Source organism: Suricata suricatta, chromosome 10 (assembly GCF_006229205.1).
Source record: "Suricata suricatta isolate VVHF042 chromosome 10, meerkat_22Aug2017_6uvM2_HiC, whole genome shotgun sequence".
NCBI lineage: Eukaryota > Metazoa > Chordata > Mammalia > Carnivora > Herpestidae > Suricata > Suricata suricatta.
Genome location: NC_043709.1, coordinates 97,706,575 through 97,724,186, shown reverse-complemented (window position 1 = coordinate 97,724,186; position 17,612 = coordinate 97,706,575). Strand labels below are relative to the sequence as shown.

General features: G+C 49.5%; 2 protein-coding genes and 1 long non-coding RNA gene across 11 annotated transcripts; 1 reads left to right on the top strand and 2 right to left on the bottom strand.

The window, feature by feature from the left end:
• Positions 1 to 842: 842 nt before the first annotated feature.
• On the bottom strand, positions 843 to 9,998 carry ACRBP (acrosin binding protein). Of its 3 annotated transcripts, none has more exons than XM_029953968.1 (10): positions 9,405 to 9,998; positions 8,574 to 8,792; positions 8,316 to 8,410; positions 7,713 to 7,830; positions 6,614 to 7,082; positions 5,995 to 6,127; positions 3,264 to 3,443; positions 2,971 to 3,138; positions 1,748 to 1,831; positions 843 to 1,174 (listed from the first exon to the last, which is right to left on the bottom strand). In XM_029953968.1, exons 2-10 carry the CDS (start codon positions 8,641 to 8,643, stop codon positions 1,052 to 1,054), a joined length of 1,440 nt encoding a protein of 479 aa, XP_029809828.1. In that variant the 5' UTR covers positions 8,644 to 8,792; positions 9,405 to 9,998; the 3' UTR covers positions 843 to 1,051. The 3 variants fall into 3 exon arrangements, with proteins under 3 accessions (XP_029809828.1, XP_029809826.1, XP_029809827.1); XM_029953966.1 differs by lacking the exon at positions 9,405 to 9,998 and adding an exon at positions 9,106 to 9,227; XM_029953967.1 differs by lacking the exons at positions 3,264 to 3,443; positions 9,405 to 9,998 and adding an exon at positions 9,106 to 9,228.
• On the top strand, positions 9,299 to 17,531 carry LOC115304005. Of its 3 annotated transcripts, none has more exons than XR_003914298.1 (5): positions 9,299 to 9,421; positions 12,674 to 12,760; positions 12,922 to 13,116; positions 13,395 to 13,545; positions 16,271 to 17,531. It is a non-coding gene; the product is annotated as an uncharacterized LOC115304005 (long non-coding RNA). The 3 variants fall into 3 exon arrangements; XR_003914300.1 differs by having other exon boundaries at positions 9,299 to 9,503; XR_003914299.1 differs by lacking the exon at positions 16,271 to 17,531 and adding an exon at positions 13,812 to 14,043.
• On the bottom strand, positions 10,113 to 16,894 carry ING4 (inhibitor of growth family member 4). Of its 5 annotated transcripts, none has more exons than XM_029953969.1 (8): positions 16,791 to 16,894; positions 14,049 to 14,120; positions 12,146 to 12,312; positions 11,852 to 11,966; positions 11,578 to 11,686; positions 11,187 to 11,334; positions 10,871 to 10,932; positions 10,113 to 10,763 (listed from the first exon to the last, which is right to left on the bottom strand). In XM_029953969.1, exons 1-8 carry the CDS (start codon positions 16,825 to 16,827, stop codon positions 10,724 to 10,726), a joined length of 750 nt encoding a protein of 249 aa, XP_029809829.1. In that variant the 5' UTR covers positions 16,828 to 16,894; the 3' UTR covers positions 10,113 to 10,723. The 5 variants fall into 5 exon arrangements, with proteins under 5 accessions (XP_029809829.1, XP_029809830.1, XP_029809831.1 ...); XM_029953970.1 differs by having other exon boundaries at positions 11,578 to 11,683; XM_029953971.1 differs by having other exon boundaries at positions 11,861 to 11,966.
• Positions 17,532 to 17,612: the final 81 nt, after the last annotated feature.

Genomic DNA, 17,612 nt, shown 5'->3' with positions numbered 1-17,612 from the left:
TTGGACTTTTCTGTTAATAAACAAGTTGGGGATTTTTGTTTTTTATTTTTAAATTTTTTTTTAAAGTTTATTTAGAGAGACAGAGTGAGCAAGCAGGGGAGAGGCAGAGAGAGAGAGGGAGACAGAGAATCCCAAGCAGACTCTGTGCTGTCAGCACAGAGCCTGATGCAGGGCTCAAACTCATGAATCATGAGATCGTAACCTGAGCTGAAACTGAGAGTCAGACACCCAACCAAGTGAGCCACCCAGGCGCCCCAATTTTTTTTTTAATGCTCCTAATCACTGTGCTCCTGTAGAAGGTAAGACTGTACAGGTTCTCGAACATACGTGTCCCTAGAACACATGTTGGGAGGGCCCAAGTTATTACAGGTCAACGCTGGAGTCACACTTTAATGTATATTGTCAAGATGTGACCACCTCAACCTTCAGACCATCTGCCCCATCACTGGATGTTTTTTGTTTTGTTCTTTCCATCACTGAATGTTAAATGAAGTGTTTCCTGAGCTCCTGGCCCCAGCCATTTCCTCTCTTTTAATAAAGTGCAAGTTCTGCCCTGCTTCCCTGGGGTTGTTCCCCCTGGGGCATTACCTCAGTCAGGCTCTGGCCTTTATCTTCCAGAGGGACAATCCTGTACTCATCCTGCAAGGCCCACACAAACCCTCAGACCCCAGCCGTGGCCTTCTTAGGTCTTCTCCTGGAAGATGGCTACTTCTCGGAGTACCATTCATGAGGCTCTTTCACCTTCAGATAGATCCACAAATCCCAGGGTTTGGAATGCTGATTCCCAAGGGGCAGGATGGCAGTGCTGAGGATGGGATTGGAACCAAAGTAGGCCACACAGGTTGAAAATAAACACTTTATATAAAGACATCCTTTAAGGTGGGTGGAGTTCCCATCATGGACCCTTCTGGGATTGCTGCCCCAACCCAAGGAAAACATGAGTAGAAGCCAGGTAGGAGATCCTGTCAGGAAGCAAACTGACAGATGGGGTCTAAAAGCAATGGAGAATGTGGAAGGGTCAGGCTGGGGTGGAGACAAGATGGCCCCCAGCTCATCCTGCTTGTCCTAGAGTCAAGGTGCTAAACTCCTGGCTCCATCGAAGCACAACGTCCTCACTTTTGGCCTGGCTCAAGGCACTGTAAGTCTCATTCTGCAGGCATCTCATGCGGGCCACCTACACAGGAATTGGGTACACACAGTCTGTGTCACAGACCCTGGAGGCAGAGGTGTGGGGGTAGGGAAGTGTCAGAAGTACCCACTAGAGCAAGAGGCGAGTGGGCATGGGTGCAGGGCAGTAGAAGGAAGGAGGAAACAGATGTGGGTTTTTTAGGCCACAAGAGACACCAAGTAGCCCAACCCCCTCCTTTAAGAAGCGAGGAGTCTGAAGATGGAGGAGGAAGTGACTTATTCCAGACTACTTGGTGAGTAAGAGTGGGAGGCGAGACCGAGACCTCAACAGCCAATGCCCAACCTGGCTAGGGATTCTTGCTGGGGTGCCCCCTGGGCCCTCACCTCTTACTTGCAGCATCCCTTCTGGACCCCTCTGGCCTGGGAGGGCCTCACTTACTCCACGACAGGAGTGGGAGAGAGCGCTCTGGTGCAGGCCTCTGCCCAGAGATGCAAACAAGGAACTGTCCTGATCCCTGCTTCTTGGAGCAGGGTGTGGGGGGTGCTCGGAATAGACCCCTCGATGGTCATGGATCGAGGAGCTGATGGGAGAAAAGGGTGCGCAAGGGGAGGAGCTCACCTTCCGATCTCGGCTTCTCATCAGGCACTGTTGGCTTTTGAAGGCACAGTAGTTTGGATACTGCACATAGTCTGTGTCACAAATCTATGCCAGGAGCCAGGAGTGGGGAGGCGGGGAGACATCAGAAGCCTTACAGGACACCAGCCCTCCAGTGAATGCCCAAAATGGCAGAACCAGGGCCAGGGGTATCATCCTCGAGAACCAGACCTTCCACACTGGGGGTACCCTCTCTCTGAGGAATAGACTTCTGTCCCCTCTGCTTTTCTTGCCCCACCTTCAGTCACAGTTTGGTGCCGAAAAAAAGCCAGGACCTGAGAATAAGTGGCTGCCCTGCTGGTTGGTCAGCTTGCTGGGAAAACAGCTGAGGAATGGGGAAGGGGGAAGGGGGCCCAATTCATGGTCCAATCTCAGGGACCCTTCTAGTGATGGGTAAATGAGGCAGAGAGTAGAATCATGTGTGACTTTGGGTGAATCACCTTTCTTAGTGGATCTCGCCTCCCCATTTTTACAAAAATCCAGGGGAGGACCAGGGCTGGTCTCTGAGAACCTTTTCAGATCTAGGGGCCCAGGGATAAGAGCTGGGCAGGGGGTCTGTCAGCTCAGCTACTAGCCCTTTCTTAAGGTGTTCTGGCTATTTCCTTGCCTTGATTTTTCCTGCTAAACCACACAAGGGAGGGACCTGGCTGTCAGTTACAGGGAGAGTTCCACAGGCAAGGTCACTTTGGGGGGAGGGGGAGCAAAGTTGATTCCATTGACCAGGGAAAGCAATAGAACTTCAGGGGAATGAGCCTGTTGGACTGAAGCAGGGAAACACTGGGTCACAGGTCAGTGACCCCTCGGCTATCACCTAGTCATTTGTTGTAGAGGTGAGCATACCTTTGGGCCAGTGTGGGAAGTGACTTGACCAAAGCCCCTTAGCAGCAGGTAACTGGCAGAGCTGGGAGCAGAATGTCTGTATCCTGCCTTCCTGTGCTCTCCCACCCTTCCGCCCCTCTGATTCTGACTCCTTTGACAAACACAATCCTGTTCTCTTTTTTGGAGGTGGGGGGAGGTAGGGATGGGTGGAAGGGTGTCTATTGGAAAGAGGCAGGAGGCTCAGTGAGGACTGGCTCTTCTAAGCCAGAGACCTAGCCCCCTTGCACACCCTAGGGCTACTTAGAGCAAGGAACTGGAAGGAACTGGGATAAGTGGGATGGAGTTGAACTTTGGGGAAAGGTTCTGACCTTGGTGGGGAAATCCCCATCCTGGAAGCTAAGGAACTCAGTCTGGAGCCAGCCGGACACTCGAACATCTTCACAGCCCTTTGTGGCTAGCCGGGCACACCAGAAGTCCATGCGGAGCCCGCCATACATATCCAGCCCGTAAAAGCGGCCTGATGTTGGGGTCCCTACCTGCGGCACAGAGGACAGGGGAGAGGTGCACATCCCTGCCGGCCCCCCGGCAGGCCTCCCTTCCTGCTGCCCAGTCCTGCCTGGAGCCTGAGGCCTCCCCCACTACAGACTGCCCAGAGAGGTACCTGGGTACCGATGGACATGCTCTGGGCTATGAGCAAGGGGCTGATGAAGGGTGTTTTGTGGGAGCTATCACACTGCTGCCGCTGCAGGACGGCCTCCGACTGGCACTGTTCCAGCTTCAGGGAGCAGAAGTCACAGAGGGCGCAGGTGGCTGAGTGTCGCCGCCCAAGGCTGTCACAAACCTGGGGCAGGAGTGTAGTTGACAGACTGAGGCTGAGACACTTTCAGCTCTGCAACGCCGTCCCTGCAGAACCTCTACGCATTAAGGCTCGTGCAAAGGCTTCTCTGGCTTTTCTCCCTTCCCACTCCCTGAGGGCTCCTCCAAAACCTCTCCTCAGCTCTCTATCTCTTCTCCCTCTTCCTGGATGATGTGTCTACGCCCAGGTAATCTTCATCTTTCTGCAGGCTACACCCAAATCTTCAGCATCAGTGCTGATCTCTCTCTTGAGCTCCAAATCCTCATTGCCACGTGCCTGACGGATGTCTACCTGTTACCTGACAGAGTGACCCACAATCACTCCCAACTGAGACTCTCTGCAAAGGACTCCTGACCTTCCCTTTCTCTGCTAATGATAATGCTAATATTTACAGAGTTGACACAGTGCTAGGCACCATGAAATGCTACTACCTCCTTTAGCTTTCATCAAAGCCCTGTTCTAGCCTAAGTACTAGTAATAGATCTCCATTTGACTGATGAGAAAATGGGCTCAGTGGTCCACGCAGAGGCTGAGTAGTCCCCTCAGAACCAGGTATCTAACAGATGGTAGAGCTCTATCCTAGCTAACTCTGAAGCCTACACTCTACCCAAGAACCTAGATCCCAAACCTCCAAGTTCTTGGAAGAACTTATTCAGAGTGGAGTTACCCATCTCCTAGCTGATGTCTGTGCCCTGGCTCGGCTTCCTGAAGATTCCCAGGAGGGTCTTGCTAACCAGGATGTTGGTCCTGCCATCCTCCCCCTCCTAGCCTGGGTACACACGTCACAGTGCACAAAATCTCTTACATCACCTTATTTACTCCTCACACAGCACTCCCTTAAAACCTCATCATGTCCCTGACTGAAAATCGTTATTGGGTTCGTTTTTCCTACCAAATTAAATATAAATGCTTCAGGCTGCTCTTTGAGATTTTTCACCTTATGGCCCTTTCTATTTCTCTGATATGACCTCCATGCTGAGTGTGAAGCCTACTTATTAAAAAAAAAAAAAGGCTCAAGACCTAGTCTGGAATCTGTTCCAGTCTGGAGTTCATTCTTCAGCTATCTTCTGCCATTCTGCTCCAGATAAAATGGGCTTCTCCCTGTCCCCTTAACCAAACCCTGATATCCAGACACCTTCCCATGATTCCTGAACTTCCTATACTCAAAAAAAAAAAAAAAGTCTCTCTCTCCAACACCTACCATACACTTCTTTTACAATCTTCATATACATTTTTTTTACTGAATAAATAAATTTTTACTTTACTGAATCCCTCATGGCTCCCGAACCCCTTAAGGGCAGGAGCCTATGCTCGGTCTTGGTCTCTCCTACCTTTGTGCCTACCAGGCAGGAACCTCTACTAAGCCCCTTTTTTTGCCTGCTTACCTTCTTTTATTTTCAGGTCTCCTGTTTGAATTTTTTTTTTTAATGTTCTTATTTATTTTTGAGAGAGAGAGAGAGACAGCATGAGCAGGGGAGGGTCAGAGAGAGAAGGAGTCACAGGATCTGAAGACAGGCTCCAGGCTCTGAGCTAGCGGTCAGCACAGAGCCTGACGTGGGGCTCGAACCCACGAACCATGAGATCATGACCTGAGCCGAAGCCGGACGCTTAACCGACTGAGCCACCCAGGCACCCCACAGGTCTCCTGTTTGAACATTGGTTTGTCTAAGAAGACTTCTCTGATCTTCCCAAACATGGACCGCAGGGCCCCCAATCAGCTGCCTGTGCATTGTGTACTTATCCATGGCTGCATTTATCACTCGCACGTTCTGCCAATTTCCTCACCTGTGTCTCCCACTAGATTCTAAGAAGACCAGGTCTAGTGTACTCACCACTACCATCTCAAGTACCTAGTACAGGGTTGGTACACCATGCACAAAACTCAATTATTTGTTGAACAAATGGATGAATGAATGGATGGCATGCCTGCTCTTAACAAAGGTTTGCTAACCTGTCTTCTTTGAAAACCTACAGAATGTCTTCCTGGGAATGGGGCTCACTCGGTGGTGAGTGCACCCTGAGACTGGGCTCTTTCTACATATCCTTGGAACGGGTTCCATCACTCCTCTGGAAATGGGAGCTACATCTAAGGCAAAGCCAAGTATTTAAGACAAACTAGATCAAGAGACGACTCAAGCCTCACAACAACTCAGAGAGCTGAAGAATGAACTCCAGACTGGAACAGATTCCAGACTAGGTCTTGAGCCTTTTTTTTTTTTTTTTTAATAAGTAGGCTTCACACTCAGCATGGAGCTCAATGCAAGGCTTGAACTCATGACCCTGTGATCAAGGCCTGACCTGAGATCAACATTCAGACTTTTAAGCAAGTGAGCCACTCGGGCACCTTACTGAGCCTTCTTCCTTTAAAGTGAAGTGAAGATGTCCTTCCAAGGAAGGAATTCTCACACAGAGAGAATCTAATAATGCCTGTGCTTTCTGTATCCCTGCCTTTCCCCCACTCTCAAGGCCCAGTCCAGTGTCAGGCCCAGAAGATGGCAGATGAGCATGTATCCATTAAACAGCATTGCAGGCATACCGGCTTCCCGAAACCAAGGATCTCCTCCTCTATGTACTGCCAGGCCTTGGCTGTGGGGGTTATGGTACAGGTGTTCTCCACAATCGAATAGCACAGCACCAACAAGGCCTCTATGTGAGGCATCTGCAGGAGGCTGCAAGAAGACAGCACCAGCTGGTGGGGATGGGCCAGAGGGCTGGAGCAGAAAGCCTCATCGACTCTTTCCCCCTCCCTTTGATGTCGGGTCTTAGTCACACACATTGAGCATGCTGGTGGGGCTTTACAGGCCGCCAGACCAACTGCCTCCTTTTAAAAATGAGGAACTGAGGTCCAGAAAGGGGAAGTAATCTTCCTCAAAGTTGCAGTGTTAATCAGACGCAGAGACAAGACCAGACCCCAAGCCTGGTAGCTCCCAGTACAGGAGCTACATCATGGAGGGAATGGGCATCTTAGGGTAGCGCTTAAGCCAGTGACTGGCGACCAAACAGGTAGAGCAGACAGTTGCTAGGTGCGCCAGAAGCGGAAGCAGGCCTTAGAGGGTCTTGGAAGCTGAAGCTGAGGAACGGGAGCTTCTCCTTCCCCTAAAAGGCAGCAGGGAGGGTAGGGCTGGAGGGGAGGAGGGGGTCAGAACTATTTGTACCTGTCACGGGATGGCTTTTTCCAGATGGGTTCTTCATCATACAGGTCATTTATTTCATCCATTTCCTGGGCTGACCGAATGAGCTCCTGGATGTTCTCCATGATCATAGATGTGGACTCTACCTCCCGTACCCGGGGAGTGAAGGAGAAAGGGTTGGAAGACACAAATTCAGACTGGAACTTGAGCTCTGGGTCTGACTGCAGCCTGGTCATGGACTCCAGCCCCTCCTCTGTCCCTTGTCCTTCCTCCTGCTTTCCCTCCTCCTCCATCTCCTCCTCTTGCTCTTCTTGCTCCTGCCCTTCCTCTTGTTTATGTTCTTGCCCTTGCTTGTGCTTGTGCTCCTGCCCTTTCTCCTGCTTGTGCTCGGACCCCTGCTCCTGGCCCCCCAGGGACAGGGAGGATTGCAGCAGCTCCTCCACATTGTTGTTCAGCCTCTCCGGCCAGGGCTGGAAGGCCTGTCGTTCTGTGGCTGCAGCACAGGTTGGGGGCGGGGGTGCGAGAAAGAGAACAGAAAGGAATAGTTAGGCTTCTGGCCCTAGAGTGTCTTTGTTACAGAGGGATGCACACAAACACAAAGGCACGGGAAAGCAGCCCAAGTGACACCGTGCAGTATGCAAAACGTGGGGAATACAAACATCAAAATAAAAGAATGATTACCACGGCGATTGTGGTGTCTCCTTCCCACCTCCCTTACAAGTGCTCCCCTTCCCTAACCCCCACCTCAAATCCCACCTCCCATCCCTCACACTGAGGAAACACCAAAGGTTCTGAACAGCAAGCAACTAATCCTTTCTAGAGTGAAGATGTTAGCATATGAAAGTCCCAGAGGACTCCCAGATGAAGGAATGTTTGGGGGAGCTAGGTAACATGAGTTTTTCCTAGAATTGAAGTAATGTCAGAAGATATTCTGGGATGGGAAAGCCCCAACATGTATTCATAAAGAGCAGGCTCTCCCCCTTATGTAAATAGCTGCCTGTGGCCACCCCCTACCCTTGCCCAACATCCTTCCTTCCTCCCTACCATGGATGCCTTAACTCCGGGACTCTGGGATTTGTGGAAGGGCTTGATGGTAGCCTCCCAGGTGCTGGGAGGGTCTCACCTGTGACATGAGATGAGAGGGGGGAGGTCATCGTGGTGGGTGGGACGTCAGAGGAAATGTCAATCTCCTTGAGAGTGCTGGGAGAGAGGATTGAGACTGGCTGGGAGCACCGGACTCTCTGCAAGAAGATAAGGACAGTGGGCATGCCTTTCCCAAGGCCAGACTTCTACTCCCACGTACGTCTCAGTCCTCTTCTGGCATGTGTCCTCTCTCACGGTTGCTGGTCAGGGATGAAGGGATATGTTCCCTGGTGGAACCTTCTAGACCTGAGAAAGGGTTCTCCTGTGAGATAAGATTCTCTGTCTAGGCCACACCTCTGCCTTCACTCTGGTGTTCAACTTGAATGAAATCACTCAAGTATTGGAAGAAATGGGAGGCCTTGTCTCTTGGCCTCTTCCCTACTTTTCACAAGATTATTCCCCAAATCTGAAAGCCCAAGACAAGACCGTATACACAAGTAATCTGAGTACATGATTGACAAAGAGGCAGGGAGAGAGGATCTAAGTAAGGATGGCCCTCCTGGAGCCCTTCCTCAGCTCCTCATCCTCTCCACCTCTGCCGGGATCTTAGGAAACCAGATGCAACTTTCGTTCGGAGCCTCACCTTGGCATAGTAGACGTGGTTGGAGCAACGATACTGAGTAAATTGGCAGAAGGACTCAAACCAGGAGGCATAAGGGAGGTCGGAGCAGACAGCGCCTGAGAATGGGCAGGGGGTGCAGAAGGTGAACACACTAGGGGAACTCCCTCCAGGAGGGGGCAGTGGGCTCCTTGCGTCTGCAGTGTGGAGAATCTGGCCTCAGGGCAAGGTGCAGCCCATACCCTTCCCCAGTCTCAGGCGAGCACAGAGTCTGGTCCTCACCGTCGGGCACCAATCCATGATTTTCGTATTGGTCCAGCTGGACGAGGGTGGGGTTCCGGCAGCCATGCATTGCACGGAGCCGGCAGGTCGTCTCTGCCTTCCAGGTTGGGGTCAGTAGTGCAAAGAAGCGTTCATATTCGGTGGCAGAGAGGGGACTGCCTGGAGTGGAGGCCGAAACTGAATCTTGCGTTGGGGCAGAAGTCGGAAGCAGGAGCAGCACTGCGGGGCAGGGAAACAGACCGAGGGATGGACCGAACTCGAAAACCCACTCCAGTCCCTGGACAGACCAAATGGCAAGCAGGGTCCCGTGAAAATTAGAAACTGGGGGATGTCTGGCTGGCGATCCCAGGCCGGCAATCAGGGTGAGAAGATTCCAGGGGCAGAGGCTAAGGTCTGATCCCAGAAGCTAGGGAGCAAAACCAACGCGACCACCCAGAGAAAGCGTTTCAAAACCCTATAGCAAGGGCTCTTGGGGGGCGGAGGACGGAGCCCCGGGTGAAAGAGACTGCTCCAGCGGACGGGAACCTCTCACCCTTTAGGAATGAGAGAAGGAAGCCAGCGGGTAGCTTCCTCATGGCCCCAGTTGATCCGCCCGCGTTTCCCGGACCAAAGAGGCCTCTAACGGGCCAAGCCAGAGACTGCCTGCTGGCGCGGGCTCCCGACGGGAGTGGAAGGTGCAGCCCAGACGTCACAAAGGGCTGGGGGCGGAGCCTCGGAAACTGACATGCGCTCCGGGGTTAACCGTGCGGGGCAGGGGTGGATGGGTCCTCACGTGTGTCATATTCTAACTCAAGAGGATGAGGACGGCAAAAGCTGTCGTTGACCCAGTACCTTCGATGGAGGAGGACGTATGTTGTTCTTTATATGTGTTCCTTTATTTCAATTCCAAGGTCATCCCAAAAAGAGGATACTACTATCCCTGAATTACAGGTGACGAAACTGGGGTTTGGAGAGGCCTAGATGTGAATGGAGGCAGCGCTCCCGGGGCAGGCAGGGACGGAATGTACAAAACAAAGGGCCTACCTGCGGGGGAAATAAAGAGGGAGCCTTTAGTTAGGAAATGTGCCTAAAGGGGAAGCAGGCAGGGTTCAGGTGAGGAGGTGCTCCGGCAACAGGATGGCTCAGTCCGAGGAAGTGGTTTCCCAGGGGGAGGTGAGCAAGACTGATCCATCCTCGTCTGGGAAAAGTATTTTTCTGTTTTGTGTTTAAAGCAAGAAACCAAACTAATCGTATAATAGTGCATGCATAAAACACAAATACACATTTATTGGAAATCAAGTGAAAGATATTTTATGGAGAAAAGATGCATAATTTTAAAAAGTTTTGGAAAGCCCTGGTCTGAGGCACACCTCCCAGCCAGCTCTGTCCTTCCCAAGTTGAGAAGTTGTGGATTCTGGTGCCGAGGTACCACTTCTGGCTCTAGGTCTTGTTCTACTTTTGGCATGTCATCCTCCCACCTCTAATCCAACCCAGAGGATGCAAAAAAACATGTTTAATTAGCACATGTACTAAACAGTGTCTACAATAAACACAGCAAGCCAACACATATAGTTTTTATTCACCTACTCAAATTCCTTTACATGTGAGTGATCTGCATTCCACCTTGCCCCTCTCCCATTCACAAGGCCAGGATGAATCCTCTTGGCACAGAGGAAGCAGTGCCCCTTCAACTAAGGCCACTGCCCAGATGCTCTGGGGGAGCCCCTACCATGGAAAAAACAGGAAGAGAACAAAGAAAGCTTATCACACCATGGCTCCCCACAGGGGGAGGGATTTAGGAGGGTTGGGAAGTGCCCCCATGCTACTGCCCCAACTCCTTAAATACAAAGCAAGGGGAGTAAAGAGGACCATCCCTTGGAAATACAGCACCAACCTCAGCATGGAGGCAAAAGGACAGTGGGCAAGACCACTTCCCTCTGAGGGGGGCAGGCTGAATGAGAGCACAAACAGTTATCGGCTGCGGCACCCCTCCCGACCAGGGTTTGGGTGCAGCCTCAGCACCAGGAGTGGGGAGAGGGGAGGAGAAGGGATGACAACATCACGCCATCCACTCTCCCTGGGCCCCCGGGGCCCCAGCACAGGCTTTCCTCTCCCCACTAGCCCGGGGCTGGGGACGTGGAAGAAACTGTGTAGGAATCCAAAGCCCTTATCTATTTCTTCTTCCGTTCCTGGGAGCAACGTGGGCAGAACCTAGAAAGGGACATGACAGGCGGACAGAGAAAGTGAGTGAAAGGGAGAGTGTCCTCCTTCACGCAGCTCCTGGGCAGCCCAGTGCCTACTGTGACTCTCTCACTCACCATTTCCCCCGAGGCTTGGTCGTCAGCCCCACACAGGCAAAGTGGAACCACTCGATGGAACACTGAAAAGGATGGAAGAAGCAGTAGTCAGGGGCCAGGGTAGGGCAGAGGAAAGACACGAAGCTTCCTCCATAGATTCCTGAGAACAGTGTTCCCACATTCCATCCCTTTGGAGAAATCTTGGTAGTCCTGAGGCCAACCAACTCTACCTTCCTCTTATCCTGGAGTCCCACCATTCAACCATTTCTTCCCCTCTTGTACCCACTCCCTCATGGCCCCCAGAACCCCATCTGGAGGCAAAACGGTTGGTTCTCACATCAGGGTTGTCACAGCCAATCATCTCTCCATAGGAGACCTGGTGACAAAGGCAATAGGTGGGTTCGTTGGGATCCACAGGCATATCCAACACATCAGAGGGGTGGACACTGCCAAAGGTCACTGAGGGCATCCCATACTCAGGACTTCTGCATGCCAAGAGGAAGAGAACATGTCATCTGCAGGAAGGGAAGCCACACAGGTGGTAGAAAGACATCCTGGTGGGGCAAGGGATTTGTGGCTTCTCTCCTCTATCCAGCAGATCCCACAATAATAAGGAGAAGTTACTGGCACAGAAGATGGAGAAAGTGGCAAGGGGCAGTGTGGCGTGCAGAGCGTGGGGCAGGAGAGAAAACTAAGTCATTTGGCAAAGTGGTCCCTTAAACACTCACGTGCGCACAAGTTTTAACTTCTTTTGGGCAGCCTTGGGAGCTTCCTCATCTGAGTTTTTCCCTTTGGAACGAGCACGGGCAGCTTTCTTCTCCTTTTGGGTCCGGCCTTCTAGGAGAGAGGGGGGGGAAGCCAGAAGGCAGGGAGACAGAAAGATGGGTTAACTCTTCCTTCCTCCTCCTCCTTCCAAGCTGCTGCCCCTCCCTGGTAGCTGAAGAGTGGCTTCTTCACCCTCTGAATCCTCGCCCACCTCTCAAGCCCCGCCCCCCTCCTCACTCTTTTTGCCTTTGCTAGAAGAGCTGTCATAGTCACTTGACTCAATCTGCTTCTCCTTCAAATCAGCCTCAAAACGGGCCAGGTCTGTGTCCAGTCGCCGAATGTGTTTGTCCACCTGGGTGGAAAGAAGGAAGAGAGAGGGGTACAAGGGTGGTTCCGGTAAAAGACAGTAAAGCTAAGGCGGATTCTCTGTATCTCCCAGACCCAAAACAGATCCCAATATAGCTGAAGGAGGGGTCTATGACCCCAAGGATTAGATGGGAGGTAAGTGGGGAGCGGTGAACAGGGCCATACCATCTCATAGGTCTGCATGGCAAGCTGCACCTTGTCGTCACCAAATTCCTTGCACTTGCCATAGGCTTCCTGGATCTGTTTGAGAAGGGCCAATTTTTCCTCGGAGCTCAGGCTGCGGGCGCTACTCATATATTCAGTGGCCAACTTGTCAATTTCAGCCTTCAGGTCTACAACAGAGACAGAGGCCTGGTCACTATGGCCCCTGGGTGGCTAGGTGAAACACACTTCTTCCTCTTGTTTCTTGGACCTTTTCCATTGACCATCATAACCTTCGAACTAAAATGCCCTGAAAGTTCATAGGTACTGTGCCATGTACTCAAGTAATGCAACATATCGACAGTGTTTGTTTTATAGGTGCCTTCAGGTGCCGAAAACCTTGCTAGCACAGTCGGAACTTAAATTATTGAAACATAAGGAGGGAGGGAGCCTTTGCACACCACACTAACACAGAAGTTTATTTTTGTTGATGTCCAAAGATGTTTCTTTGCAAGGCCTGTTGCTTCTCAAACCATGAATTTTGTTTCACAGCCTCCTGATTCCTTGTCTCAAAAACATTCCACAACAGCTCTGAGCACTACGGACCCGGCTGGGTCATCTGCTGCTGCCGGCTTCCAGGTCTGTACAGCTGTGACTCATCATTTAAAACTAGGCCCTAGTACATTTATATAACAGCTCTTCTACCCTATTTTGCTCATCAACCTGTTTATATCTCCTATCACTTTTTTTTTCCTGTTTGTTCACCTTCGACATTGCTCCAAACATTCTCATATTGGAAGGTTGGCGATGTCCCAGGACACTGAGAGTGTAGGTATCTACTGCCTAATATTTGGTAAGGCTCCTGAAACATGTCGATGAAAAGAGACCAGAGAAGGACCGTAACATGGTGCAGCGGCAGACAAGCAGCAGGATCTGTGTATACACTGTTTGTGCCCCATTCCATCTGAGGCCTTTGGAGGAAGCTGAAAATGTAGGTAGGTCGATAATTTCCAACTGCCTTTCTGCGCATGAACTCAAGAGCTGGAACCATGTTCCAAAGGACGCAAAGCTGGTTCTCAGCATTTGGCAGGCAGTTCTCAGGGGTCTGCATCTGGGATTTTAGATGACGTTCACCTTTTCATGAGTAAACTTACCCAGGGTAACTGAAACCACAGCTCTGGGTATTCTAACACCCGCCTGTCACATCTTTGAGCTATGGCTACATACGGATGGAAGATAAGACCTAAGATAAGACCTACATATCCTTTGGCAGGTATGGGGGATGGCTCCAACAGATGATATCTTTGACCTTGAAGAGACCAATCTGACCACTGTAGAGTAGCCTCAGGCTCCAAGTGAATGCCTCAATGCAGCCAAACTTGCTCAACATCCAAGGGAGGCCACAGATGGTATCTACTGCTTCGGTAAGGTTGAAGAATATGGTGTAGAGATCTTGATGTTAATTGCTGCTTTTCCTTCTTTTTGTTCTTTTTCTTTCTTTCTGTTTAAGAACGTCTGTCTCTATCAACATGACTTGTGGTCTATAGCCACAATGAGTTTTTTGATAGTAACATTACCAATCCAGTGGAGTGGAAACTTCCTAGTCTTCCAATTGTCTTCCTATAGACATATTGAACATAGAGAACAGAAATGATTCTAGAGTTGCCTTCCTTCTCAATTCTTTTTGCAGATATAAAGCACATAGCATCTTTGAATTCTTGAAGCATTGTTCCAATACTCTCTTTACTATGAAAAGCTGATACAGAAATGCAGATCATCACTGCTGTCCTTTTAAGAGTTGCAAGAGAGTAAAAAAGAGAGAAGCCACTGTTCTCCAGATCAGACCAGATGATATGGTAACACCAAGGAGAAAAAGAAATGATCATCCATACTCATTATACACATAAACCCCTTACTCTGTACATACCCTCTGTTCTTTGGTCCAGGTCCCTCATGAGCTGAAAATTTCTCTGCAGTTCAAAGGGAAGGTTTTCGATACCTAGGGAGAAGAAGAGAAACTGAGAATCACTGGACTTCAGAAGCCTAACAGCTGTTTATAAAGCACAGGTCCAAGACGGGACGCAGTTTTCCCTCCTTGGAACCACTGGATTTATCTGGAACAGCACTCATCATTCCTTTCTCAGAGGAGGCTGTGTCTGTGTCTTTCCACAACTAACTGCACAGCTTTCCCACCATTTGCCCCTTCAAGGACTTTACAAATCAGCCCCTCCCTTTCCTTGATTTTTGATCTTTGCCTCTAAGCTTCTTGCCTTTAACCCAAATACCCTCCTGGGATCCTCCAGCACTCCTCACACACACTTCCACTCTCCAGAGAGTAGTCAGGATGTTCTCTTCGAGAATGTAAACCTCCTGCTTTAAAACCTCCTGGGGACTTCCTATCACACAATTCCTATTCCCATTTTGCACTTCCTGGCCCATGCTCGCCTTACACCAGTCTTAATTCACGTCAGTCCCCCTGTCTGATCTGACCGGACTGGCCTTCTCCGAGTGCCCCCAACTTGCCAGGGCTTGTCCTGCCACCCAGCTTTCCACTTCCTGCTTTCTCTGCCTGGATTGCACTTTGGGGTTCTTCATCTCACCTCCACCATTACCTCTTGGCCTACCAAACCCCTCTTAGTTCTTCAAAATTCAGCCCAACCCGGCCTTCTCCAGGCTCCTGGACTATGCTCTCAAGTAATCCTTCTTCGCATTTATCCAACTGCAATGAATAATTAATTGTGGAACCAGTTATTTGGTATCTATCTCCTAGCCTTCCAGGGGGCTAGATGTGTCTGTCTTCTCTCTCATTTTGCTATGGCTTGCATACAGAAGGTCTTCCATAAATACTCAAATAAGTGCATCTATACTTAATTCTCTCCACAAAAGAAAAATCTCTTCCCGTGACTCCATTTCAAACTTCTAAAATGCCTCCACTGCTTTAACCTATAACCTCAGGCCTACCACCACCAGTTTACGGAGATTACTTTGAGCCACCAATGACTTACCAAATCAAACGATCTGTTATTAGTCCTATCTTAAAAATTTTATCTGCAGCAGATAACACCACCACCTTGCCTTCAGTAACTTTCTTCCTCTTAGGAATCCAAATCTCATCACATACTCTCTGATAATTCCAATAGTGACCAGTTTCTTTAGCCTGTCCCTTAAATGTTAATGTTTTCTTGAGATTATACTTCAATCCTCTCATTTTCTCACTTTACTTGTATCCCCTGAGTGAACTCAATCTCATTCACTAATACAATTACCATGCCCATGCTTAAGTCTAAATTGAATTAAGCATATTGCTATACTCCTGAAGTTGAACTAGATATATTGCTGATGGTATGCTGTCTACCTCATTTCCCAAGCCTGAGATCAATGAGTCACCTTAGATTCTTACTTCTCTCTCAACTACTCATTCAATCAGTGCACTCCTTTTCGCTCCTAAATATTTCTGTCACTGTCTGAGACTGGACCTTATCATATATGAGTTATTTTCCTTTATTAAAATCACTTTACTTAAGAAAATCTGTTGGTTCTTCACTATCTAAAGTGGAAACCTCTTAGCTTGGCTGAAAGGACCTTGCACAATCCAGGTCCAGCCTCTTTTTCTAGCCTCAGTTCCACCTTAGAGTCCTATGTATCAAAACTCTGACTTCACTTTTCCTTCACCTGCCACAAAGTCATTGTAATGCTTTTGCCGATGCTTTTCCCAACCAGCAATTTCCTTTCTTTGTCCACAGTGGCAAATAAACACTCAGCCTTCAAAACTCTATTCAAATATCACATCTTCTGGTAAAGCTGTACTTACATCCCCAGGTAATTAGCCCTTCTTTCTCCAGTGCTACTAAGTCTGTCCTTTTGATGTATTTCTATTATTACACTTGTCACACTGTTTTCTAATTACTTATTAGCAGAATCTGTTATGAGCACTTGAGAGCAGGGGCTCTGTCTTACTCATTTTGCTATATCCAGAGTAGCTGCCATTAACATCTAACCCAGAGCAGGGCCTCAATAAATGAATGAATGAATGAATGAATGAACGCTTCGCAACACTAAGACAAACGTAAGTGCACAGGGGTGAAAGGCTTTATGAAGGGGTGGGTTACACAAATGGCATAAACATAACACCAGATTTCTATTTGAAAGGAATTGGATCTTTACTCCAAGAAGAGAAGCGTTCCAGTTTATCACCTGACAGTGGTCACTCATAGCCCCTATCCCCAGGAGAGACCGCTTCTGAGAAAGAACTGAGCGGAGTAGCTGCGAGTAGGTCTTTGTCGCCGCTCCAAATAGCAGTGGGTAATATGCTAACACAATCGATTCTCAACGATTCGGGGTGAAAAAAAAAAAAATCCTGAGGCTGGAAACCCTGTAGATGGGATCGGAAAATATCTTCCCAGCCCTGCCCATTAGCCCTTCAAGAGCCATCCCCACAGTCCTACCGCGCAGCAGCCCCTCCCTTGTCTACACCCAAAAGCCAGGCCTCGACCCTGCTGCCCCGCCCCCTCTTTCTTCACACCGTTCAATATATTCTCTTCACGGAACCCCTTCACAGTTGTGACTTTCTGACCACCGGAGCTTCGGGTCTGTACAGATCCTCAGTCTCGATCCACCCCCACCACCACCACTCTATGACCCCTGACCCCCTCCTCCAGCCTGCTCTTACTGTCCAGATAATGTTCCAAATACATCCCCGCAGCCATCTTGAAGCAAAACAAAGCAACTTCCGATCCGCCCCGGAAGCGACTGAAATGCAACAGGCGCTGAAGCTATTATCCTTGGGTTGCAGCCTTTCCGCCCTTAAAAGAAGAGCTTCCGCCCTCACTAAATTGTCCGCTGGGACACATCCGCCCGACGTTGAAACTTTCCCTTTTGCGTAGGTAGCCGGGGCCGCCCATACTGAGGCGCCTAGAGGGTAGTTTTGCCCGCTTCCGCCCTTACTGAGTCCCCAGTACGCGACCGAGGCAGGCATGACGTCACTGCAGGTCGCCATTTTGCATTACCTATCAAACTTTTTTTCCCTCCAAAAAGGGGATGTGCATTAATGCGGGGTAAAAAAAACCCCTTCTCTCTTTAGGATTGTATTCCACAAATACCCCTTTTCAGGGACTGAAGACTCTTTTTTCCTTTTTGCTGGGTATGAATCTAGTGACCAGAGCAGGTCTCGGCTGAATCAAGGTAGCTAGTATCAACGAAGTTGGGGAGACATAGTTGATGTTGCGAGATTTAAACCCTTCGCTTTTCCACTCACACGAGCATCAGCTCTCCTGGATTATTTTTTTTTTATAATCTCTACTTATAAATACAAAGAATTACACAATAAAGCTATAATTCTCCACACCTCTTGTCCAGGTTCCTGTCCTTTTGCACTCGAATACGTATACACACATAAAATGACATAGTACTTCTAGCCTTGCCCTCATTTTTGTCTATCCCCACCTCCCCACACTTTCCCTCCCTAGTTTATATATGATATATGATGTTAACA

What these genes read in the sequence shown, in the direction of transcription:
- ACRBP (XM_029953966.1), bottom strand. Translation starts at nt 9,148, where the DNA reads ATGAGGAAGCTACCCGCTGGCTTCCTTCTCTCATTCCTAAAGG. An exon ending in TCATGGATTGGTGCCCGACG is followed by an intron (nt 8,411 to 8,573) that starts GTGAGGACCAGA and finishes GCCCATTCTCAG; the next exon opens with GCGCTGTCTGCTCCGACCTC. An exon ending in GCATGTCCATCGGTACCCAG is followed by an intron (nt 3,139 to 3,263) that starts GTACCTCTCTGG and finishes TCTGTGCCGCAG; the next exon opens with GTAGGGACCCCAACATCAGG.
- ING4 (XM_029953969.1), bottom strand. Translation starts at nt 16,827, where the DNA reads ATGGCTGCGGGGATGTATTTGGAACATTATCTGGACA. An exon ending in CCATGCAGACCTATGAGATG is followed by an intron (nt 11,967 to 12,145) that starts GTATGGCCCTGT and finishes CTTTCCACCCAG; the next exon opens with GTGGACAAACACATTCGGCG. An exon ending in AAGTTAAAACTTGTGCGCAC is followed by an intron (nt 11,335 to 11,577) that starts GTGAGTGTTTAA and finishes CTTGGCATGCAG; the next exon opens with AAGTCCTGAGTATGGGATGC.